This window comes from Neophocaena asiaeorientalis, unplaced genomic scaffold (assembly GCF_003031525.2).
Source record: "Neophocaena asiaeorientalis asiaeorientalis breed wild unplaced genomic scaffold, Neophocaena_asiaeorientalis_V1.1 scaffold606, whole genome shotgun sequence".
Lineage (NCBI taxonomy): Eukaryota > Metazoa > Chordata > Mammalia > Artiodactyla > Phocoenidae > Neophocaena > Neophocaena asiaeorientalis.
The window spans coordinates 10,880,183-10,889,511 of NW_020173687.1; the positions used below are offsets into that span (position 1 = coordinate 10,880,183).

A 9,329-nucleotide genomic window follows, 5' to 3' on the forward strand; every position below is an offset into this window, starting at 1 on the left:
TTTTTGCGGTACGCGGGCCTCTCACTGTTGTGGCCTCTCCCGTTGCGGAGCACAGGCTCCGGACGTGTAGGCTCAGCAACCATGGCTCACGGGCCCAGCCACTCCGTGGCATGTGGGACCTTCCCAGACCAGGGCACGAACCCGTGTCCCCTGCATCAGCAGGCGGACTCTCAACCACTGCGCCACCAGGGAAGCCTGAGAACCATACTTTTAAGCCCAGAGTCAAAATATATTTTACAAACCAGCTACATACAAAGCCCTTCTAGAAGGCATGTGAGAACAAGTTGAGAGTGATGAGAACAGAGTAATTGAATAATTCTTAGAGAGACAGATATATCACCTCCAAGTTTCCTATTAAGTTCGCCTCAGGCCAAGTACAAATTTGTTGTTAAATTTAAAGTTCCTGTGAAATAAGCTGGGTTTCCTACTGGGTAAGCATCCAAGCTTCTCTTCCAAGCCACCACAGCAGGCAACACCAAACTGCCTCATCAAGCCGTGGCTCAAACTGTACTGGTTTTCTCTGAGAGTGGCCTCTGCTATTAGTACTAATGCAGGCTAATCTCTTTGTGTCTACCATTCCTCCTCCCCCAGAATGGGAGCTGGGAACTGTGACTTGTCTTTCTATTGTCAGGGCCTGGGGCAAAGTGCTGACCATCAATTCAACCCCAACATTTCTTAGGCACTTTGTGCCCGGTGCAGAGGACACCAAGATGAATGAGAAAGATGGAAGAGGTGACCTCCATAGTTTGGACCCTACAGTAGATGGACTCGGATACAAAGGAACAGCTCCCATGAGAGCAGGGCTTTAAAAGAGATAGGTACGAAGGTGTATGTAAGCACACAAGTGAGAGAGCCAAAATCTAGTGCAAGGGGGCACACATTTGAGATGGGAGGCGCAAGCCAGAATGAGTGGGAAAGGCAGCCTAAACAAAGTGTTGAGCCAAAGTACAGAGGAATGAAAGAGAAGGATGAGTCTGGGGAACACTGCACCTTCTAGTGTGGCCAGAATAAAAGGTACACAGGAGGGGATGGCTGGAACCTGGCTGCCATGCCAAGGAGCTTGGACCTTACACATAAATGAAAGCATAGAAGTAAACAGAGGAGTGACAGACCCAGGTCTGTTTTTAACCAATTACGCTAGTGATAATGTGAAGAATATACACAGTGGGGCAGGGGGGAGATGTGGAGAGATTGTTGAGGGACCTTATTAATATGCTTCTGGTTTCACCAATTTCTGCAATGTGAAGCCAGAAATGACAGCAGTATTATAAGCAAAATTTGAGAACCTAGACCACTGGGATGGTAGGAAGGACATCATAGTGACCAATCAATGAGATGCGGTGGAGGGAATCAAGAACCATTCCAAAGTCCCCAGCACTCCTGGATATTCAAAACATGCACCAAATGACTGGTACCAAACTACACTGTCTTGGACACAATGACCCTGCTGGACTTCCCCTTTTCCTAAACATGGGCAGTACAAAGAAACATGCCCAGACTATTTGTAGTCAGTATTAGTTGGTTACCATGAACAAATTAACATAAACACTGTAGGGAGGGACGCCAGCTTGTGCAAAATACACATGAGCTCAGGCTGGCTTATGAAAAAGTACCTGCAATTAAAAGTACAGCATAAGACAAAAACTGTCAAAAGGATTCTGCCATCTAAAAGATCAGAAAAGAGACAACTCAAAAAAAAGAGAAAAGGGAAAAAAGAAAAGGCACAGTTATTTCAGTAGTTAAGAGTCTGACAAAACCCCTACAGGAAATTTTAAAATTTATTTCTATCATGAAATTCAGTATACATTCAATTACACTACTCAATATCAGGCATTTTAAAAATAGGTTTGGGGGAGCTATTCGTGCTAAAATGCAAAATGCAGGGACTTCCCTGGCAGTCCAGCTGTTAAGACTCCATGCTTCCAATGCAGGGGGCATGGGTTCAATCCTTGGTAGGGGAACTAAGATCCCACATGCAGCGCAGCGCAGCCCAAAAAAAAAAAAAAAAAAAAAGCAAAATGCACTGGAGGGGCCTTGGAGCCCAATGGTAGATAACTGGCAACCAAAAATCATTTGCATTACCATTATCCCCCAGCTGACTCTTCAGAACCATCTGATATAGTTTATGATGTACTTCCAAAAGAACCAAAGTATTCCTATAAATATGCCAGTGATGTCAAACAAATAATGATAGCAAAAAGTTCTTCCCTCCACTATTTCTACTTGTGCCCCCAGTTAATCTGAGTCCAGACAATTACAAACGTCTTTGCACCATTTCCAAAGTGGTGATCAGACACCTAAATTTAGTTCACTCAAACCAGGGCTACACAAGAACATTTAGATCTAATGGGTCACTCAAGATGACTAGAGCTTCCCATCCCTCTCCATGTCACTTCCGTTTGTCTTTCTTTTTTTTAAGTGAAGTGAGTCATAGTGTATAGATCTTTCTCCTCTGCACAAAACACAGTTTTTCTCTGAAGAGAATGGTATTTATATAAAAATTACTGGGAAATTTTAATATTCATCTTGGACTGTAATAAAATAAGCTGTATACAGCAGTAAGGAATTTTAGTGAATTATTGTTATAACATGATTTTAACCTAGTCAGGCATTAGATCGTATTTCATAATGAAAGCAGCTATAAAAACAAATGTCAATTGGAAGAGTGGCCCGTATTACAAAGCCTGCCTCTTACATAGAATAAATCTTGCCTTGAAGTCACAAGCTATTGTTGCAATCTCCCCAACTGAAACAATCAAATCATTCATACTGAAAATTAGTGAACAGTGTCAGAGAATCAAAGAATTAGAGATGAGAGAAATGGCGAAACACCTGACCCAAACCTTAAACTACAAATGGAGGGTAGTTTTTCCTATTTTCATTCATTCAAGCCCTCTCTTCTCTCATTCTAGCTCCAAAAACCAATCTCTTTGCCCTATCTATGTTCTCTTCTCTTTTGGGCACTCCAGGCTTGCTAAGTATTACTTCCACTTTTCAAACCAGACATACAATCATTTAAATGATAGAGAACAATTTTTTAAAGCCATCTACACATGCTATCAAAGCTGACTTTTTATAGACCTAAATGCGTATTAGTATCTATGCTATCTATTAGCATTAACAACTATATAAAAACAGTTATGCTCACTTTATCAAATTGAGCTAGGAGAGAATCTTCGCCTGAAACATTTGTTTTCTAAGCCACCTCATTCCTCGGCATTCAAAAGTCTACTTCATCTTTTGTTCTTTTCCCAATTGTTTCCAAGTTTTTACATCTTTTTGTTCTAGTTAGAAGTTAGTATAGTGAGAAATAACTGCACTGCTTTGTTTACAAAATGTTAAGCAAAAATTACGTATTATTTTAAAAATCACAATAGACTAAGCAAGCCCAAAATGACTCTGTATAAGGCTGCCTTCATTGTGACGGGCTACAAAACATTAATTTTTTTAACTTCCATTTTCTACCCACCATAAACACATTTCTTTGAATTCCTGAAAAATAATGGTTTTTGTAAATTGACACACACTTTGGAAAATCTGCCAGTTTAGACTCAAGGTCATTTGAACTCTACATTTTTTTTTAAATGCCAGAATTTGCCACTTTTAACATCAAGAAGGAAAATAGCGTCTGATTCAGATTTTGTAAACGAAAAATATCTGTACTGCAGAGGTGAGAAAGCCCATAGCGGATAATTCTCTAAGATAAAAGAAACCACCTCTAGAAATGTGGCAATCGATTAAGGATCTAGAGAAATCTCAACATACAGCGATCTCGACCAACTCCTGGGGTTCCAAGGTGGTAGACAAACACAAGAACAATGAGGGAAATTAACTGAAGACCATGCTCCATGCTAGTGACTTGCTTAACATAGTTTTAACAGTGCTTGGGTGAAAGGTCTCCCACTCCTCCCTAAAACTGTAAGTAATCAAATTCAAACAAGGACTTTTTATAATATGAATTTGCTGTTGCCAACTGAGTCAGCTTCAATATAAAAGACTCTCCCCAGTACCTCCTGGAGGCCACCCCTACTTGGGATGGGGTATATCATTATCAACTCCAACACTTCAGACCAAGAATTTTTTCATTTAAGACCACGTTAGACTCCACTGTATTCAATCTGATGCAGAAAATTTGTCTACACATTCTCAAAGTCACTAGTGGAATTCATTCAATTAACTCAGAGAGACTAGACACGGAATACAAATTTTATATACTGATCGATCGTACTTACACAGATTAGAGTGGTTATAAACATTAGTCTATCAGAAGCTAATATACATATTTCAGTGCAAGTAAAAAGAATCCTGTCAAATAAGCTTGATGAAAATCCACATGAAACCAAGCCTGCCAAAAAAAGGCTTTTGTTAGTCAAGCATATCAAAGAACTGCTTAAAGCTTTTTTTCTTTTTAAGTGGAGCTCAAAATAGATTTTAATACTACCAGCTGATGGATCTCACAATTTGCCTTTTGAGCCTATAAGCCAAAAACAGCCTTCTCCCTTTACACAAGTAACAACATCTCTCTATTCTGTATGTTGTTTATTTAAAATACCGAGTGTGGTTTTGGTTAATCCTCACAACCCCCGCGATGACATTTAATCGGGAGCACATATATTCTTCAGAGGATTTAGCTCTTGTGAAAGCAGACCTCTTCATCTTTTTAATCTGATGATGTAGAGATACGTGAGAAACTCTACCTTCCGAACTTTTTATTTATGAATCACCATAACCCACAAGGAGATGAGGACCGGGAAGACACCATCATCTCAACCATGACCAAAGGATAAGATGCTCACCGAGGGAAAGATGCTATTTTAGAGGAAGTAAAAACGTCAACCTCCCCTGTTGCCTGCCTGACACGGGGTAATATTCTGGCCCCAGTGGAGTGGGTACTCCAGACCTCCTGGCTGGAAAGCTCTTTTCAGCCTGCTACTCTCAGGGCTTAGCTCACAGAGCAAGTATCTCTTCCTCTGACAGATCTTCCCTGATCCCCTTCTCTGAGGCAGGCCATCTTCCCTGAAATCACTCTCTACCCCGTTATGTTTTGTTTTCTTCATAGCACTTGTCCCCATCTGAAATTGTCTGCTTATGTGTTGCACTGCCCTATTCGACTCCAAGCTCACGGGGGATAGCATCTTGCCTGTCTTGTTCAGCAAACACTACCTCCAGCGCCTCAGCAGCGCCTAGCACGGAAGAGGCACGTCAACTCAGATCCATTAAATGAATGAACAGGAAGGGGGAAGGGACTGTCATCCTTGGGACTCGACGCACAGAGACCAGGAGAAAGGAAATGTAAAGGAGGGAGGGGGGAGTAACCCTTTCCCCCGGGGAGACAAAGGAAGACAGCCTGAGGTGGTCCAGTCTAGAAAGGAAGTAGTGGGGGTGTTCTATCCACCCCAGGGGACAAAGAGTGGACAGGCAGGGGGGCGGGGTCGGGGTGCGAGGCTTCGCGCTGAGAGCAGAGACTGGCGGCTTCCAGGCTTGAGAGGTCACCCGGGCTGGAGGATATGAGGTAGGTGGGGGATCAAAGGGGACTGCGAGGCCGGGGAGAGACGCAGGCCCACCCGGGGGACAAAGAGAGAGGCGGCTGGCTTCTGCCGCCGTCGGATCGAATCCTCACGGAGCAGGGCCCAGGCGGAGGGCGGGACCCAGAGGGAGAGCGGGACCTGGGGGTCTGAGGGGAAGGTTCGCTAGGCCTAAGCGAAGGGCCTGCCGCGCTCTGGGGGCGCTCCCGCACCTGGTAAATGGCCGCCCAGCTCCCAGCCTTGTCGATCTGCTCGAACTCCTTTTCCATCTCCATGGCGGGCCAGGGGGGCTGCTGCGCCTCCTCCTCGGCCCACTGTGCCGTCTGCCGCTCTAGGCCGCGTCGCGCTCTCCGCACTTGGTCCCGCTGCAAGCCGCGACTCTCGCCGCTACCGCCGCCCTAGCCGCCGCTGCTTCTTCATGTCAACCCGGCAGCCGGAAGTACGCACCGCGCTGCCGCGGGCTCCGCCCCTCAAGCGGAAGGACCAATCAGCGCTCAGGAATGTCGGCTAGCAGTTCCGCGGGGCGGAGCCGGGGGAGGTGCTGGGGGAAGACATCTTGCAGCGTGCCCTCCCTCCTCCCCTCCCATCCCGGTCTACGGGCTTGGGCGTGGCGCGCGCCCGTTGCCTAGGCGACCCCGGGAGCCCCGCCTACGGCGCGTGGGTTTGCCCGGCTGCCACCGATCTTGAATTCAAGCATCGACGCGGTCCGTTGAATCACAGAGTGACCTTGAAGCAGTCATGCATCTTTCTTGCAGCGCCAGGGCCCAGGCCTCAGTGCTCCCAGGGGGGCGGGGGGGATTACATGCTCCCCTTCCAGGCTCCGGCCTCTGGCCAGATAGATGTCCGCCCTTTTTTCGTGAAACTTAGAGCTTCATAATTTACCAGGCTGCTGGGGAAGGCCCACTACTCTCTGCATGTACTTTGCGTTTGGAGTCTCCTATCCTGGGCACTGCAGAAATGAATGGATTGGGGTCTTGGAATGATTTTTAATATTTCCCCAAATAGCAAGGAAGTCCTGCTTAGAATGGACTCAGTGGAGCACAAATTCTGTGGTGCATTAGTGTTGAATAGTGGCAGATTTCTGGGCCCACTTCCAAAGGATTCGGATACAGGAATCTGTATTTTTTACCAGCAACCCCAGCTAATTCTATACCTGTGGTCCTTGAAGCACACATGAGAAGGGCTGGTCAGGTGGTTTTCCTGCAGGTTGTACTTTAAGCCATTCACTTTTGGGTCGGGCACATTATATGAAGATTGTGAACTCCATGGGGTCAGAGACCCTAGAGGACAGAATCATCTCTGTTCACTCTTCCCATCTCAAGCCTACCCAGAGCAGCGGTGTTGAATTCCAGCTCATTCCTTGAGTGCTTGTGGCAGGCACTGTGCCTGGCATTCCAAGTACATTTTCTCATTTAATCTCTACAACAACCCTACAATATAGGCACTTTTATTATTCCCATTTTATAGATGAGGAAACTGAGGCACAGAGAGGCAAAATCACTTGTCCAGAGTACCTTTGCACATTGGTATGGAAGCCAGGATTCTAACCAGTCTTCAGGGGAGTGCTCACTTTGGAGACAGGCTGCCTGAGTCCAAATTCCGGCTCTACTAAATACTAGCTGTGCAACCTTGGGCAAATTACCTAACCCCTCTCTGCCTCTGTTCCCTCCTTTGTAAAATGAAGATAATGAAAGTACCCACTTCATAGGGTGGTGTGAAGATTGAAAGAGTATGTATAATGCTTTTAGTCTAGTGAGTGGATCAATAAATATGAGCCCCCGTTATTATATACCTTCAAATAATAGCAAACGGGAGGTAAATCCTTGTTGAATAAATGCAATTGGTTTGATAGACAATGTCTTTAGAAACTGAGTATTCCATGGAGGGGGAAATTAACAAAAGATGCCCCTTCGGGTGAAAACTTTGGGAACCCTACACTTGGAAGCTGCCTAATATAAGTCTTAGCCATTTAAGTGACTCTCCAGGTTCGTACTCTTCCTGCCCTTGTTTCTTTGAGTGCTAGTTTATCTGGAACTCACAGAACTCAGAGCTCCTTGTTGGGGGGGACAGAACAAGGCTGGTTCATTCTTCTTACTGTGGGCTGACCTAAGTAAGTAAATAAATCAAATGCCCATCTGGAGCCCAAGTGGCCCTCATGCCTGCAGGGAGTACCACCCAGTGACTGGAGCGGCCTTTGAGTGGGGCCAGTGCTATGCACAGGATCTTGATGAAGGAGTGGAGGTGGGTGTGTGCGTGCAGAGTCCACGTGTGTTTAGTGGATGCATTAGTTACCTAGGGTGGCTGTAACAAATTACCACAAATGTGGTGGCTTTAAGCAACAGAAATATATTTTTGAACAGTTCTGGAGGCCAGACGTCTGAAGTCAATGTGTTGACAGGGCCACACTCTCTCTGAAGTCTCTAGGGGAGAATCCTTCCTTGCCTCTTCCAGTTCCTGGTGACTTCAATTGTACCTCAGCTTGCGGCAGCATAAATGCAGTCTGTGTCCGTCTTTATGTGGTTTTTCTCCTCTGTCTCCTCTTCCAGCTGTCTAATCTCCCTCGGCCTCACTCTTTCAAGAATACCTGTCATTGGATCTAGGACCCACTCTAATCCAGGAGGATTTTGCATTGCCAGGTAATCCAAGATGATCTCATTTTGAGATCCTTAAATTAATTACATCTGCAAAGACCCTTTTTCTGAATAAGGTTATATTCCAGGTTCTGTGGGTTAGGACTTGGACATATCTTTTTTGAGATATGTCCCCCACTCAACCTACCACAGTGGCAGAGGGTGAAACTTTGTCACAATATTGGTCCTGAATGAAACCCCTAATTTCAAGTATCAGCTAATCACTATTATATCCGTTCTTCACATAGCAGCAGCCAGAGAGAGCTTTTAACTTTTGGATCATGAAACTCTTGTAGGTAAAACCCTCCAATAGTTTCCCATCCTTCTTAGAGTGAAACCCAAATAAGTCCTAACCCTGGCCCACCTCCCCAACCTTTCTCCTTTTCTTGTATTCTAGACCAATCCTCTAATTCATTGAATGAGTTTCTACCTCAGGACCTTTGCACCAACTGTTCCTGCTTCCTGGACCACTCTTCCTGCAGATCTTGTCACCCTTCAAGTCTCAGGTCAACTGTTACCTCTGCAGATAGGTCTCTGACCACGGTCTCTAAAATAGCCCCCAGTCACTTTCTACCGGTGACCTTGTTTTTTGCAAGGTCATCTTGCAAGGTCATGCCATCTCTAAGCCAATATTTCCATCACAGTGCTCACCTCTAAAATTTCTCTCTTTATTTGTTGGCTTGTTTCCTTTTCCTGCCCCCCACTATAGTGTTCCAGGAGGGTAGGGACCTCGACTTCTTATCTGTGCCCCAAGCCCCTGATATTGCGTTGGGAGGAGGGACTTGAGGTTCTGGAATCTTCCGTGGCTCTCTAAGGCTTGGCTTTCATCTGTCACGCTCTACCAGTTCTCTGCCATGTCCTGGCCTAGAACCAGCCAAGCCTTGGTATCCCCCAGAGCTGTGATGGTGGTGATTGGGAATCTTTTAGTGATGACTGGTTAGAAAATAAACAAATGGCCATGTGTCATGATAGCGAAAACCTTTTCTTGGCAGGCCTGCCTGAGGAATGGTCTCGGGTGGTTTCTTGGGCCTTTCCTTCACAGATTTAGCTAATGGAGCAAATCAATGACCCATTAAACTTTTTAAAATGTCCTAAAGAGTTGTCAGTAGAGCAGGATGGCTGTTTACCAAGGCTCCAATGGATCATTGACTCCTAGCTTAGCGGTGTCAGCAAG

The 9,329-nt window shown here is 45.4% G+C and overlaps 1 protein-coding gene across 1 annotated transcript in view; it reads right to left on the reverse strand.

The window, feature by feature from the left end:
* Nucleotides 1-5,959, reverse strand: part of PTPN1 (protein tyrosine phosphatase non-receptor type 1) — a 65,265-nt gene extending 59,306 nt beyond the window's left edge. The window contains exon 1 of the mRNA XM_024750451.1: nt 5,738-5,959. Within this exon, the coding sequence (XP_024606219.1) occupies nt 5,738-5,800 (63 nt within the window). The 5' untranslated portion in view covers nt 5,801-5,959. The remainder of the gene's footprint in view (nt 1-5,737) is intronic.
* Nucleotides 5,960-9,329: the final 3,370 nt, after the last annotated feature.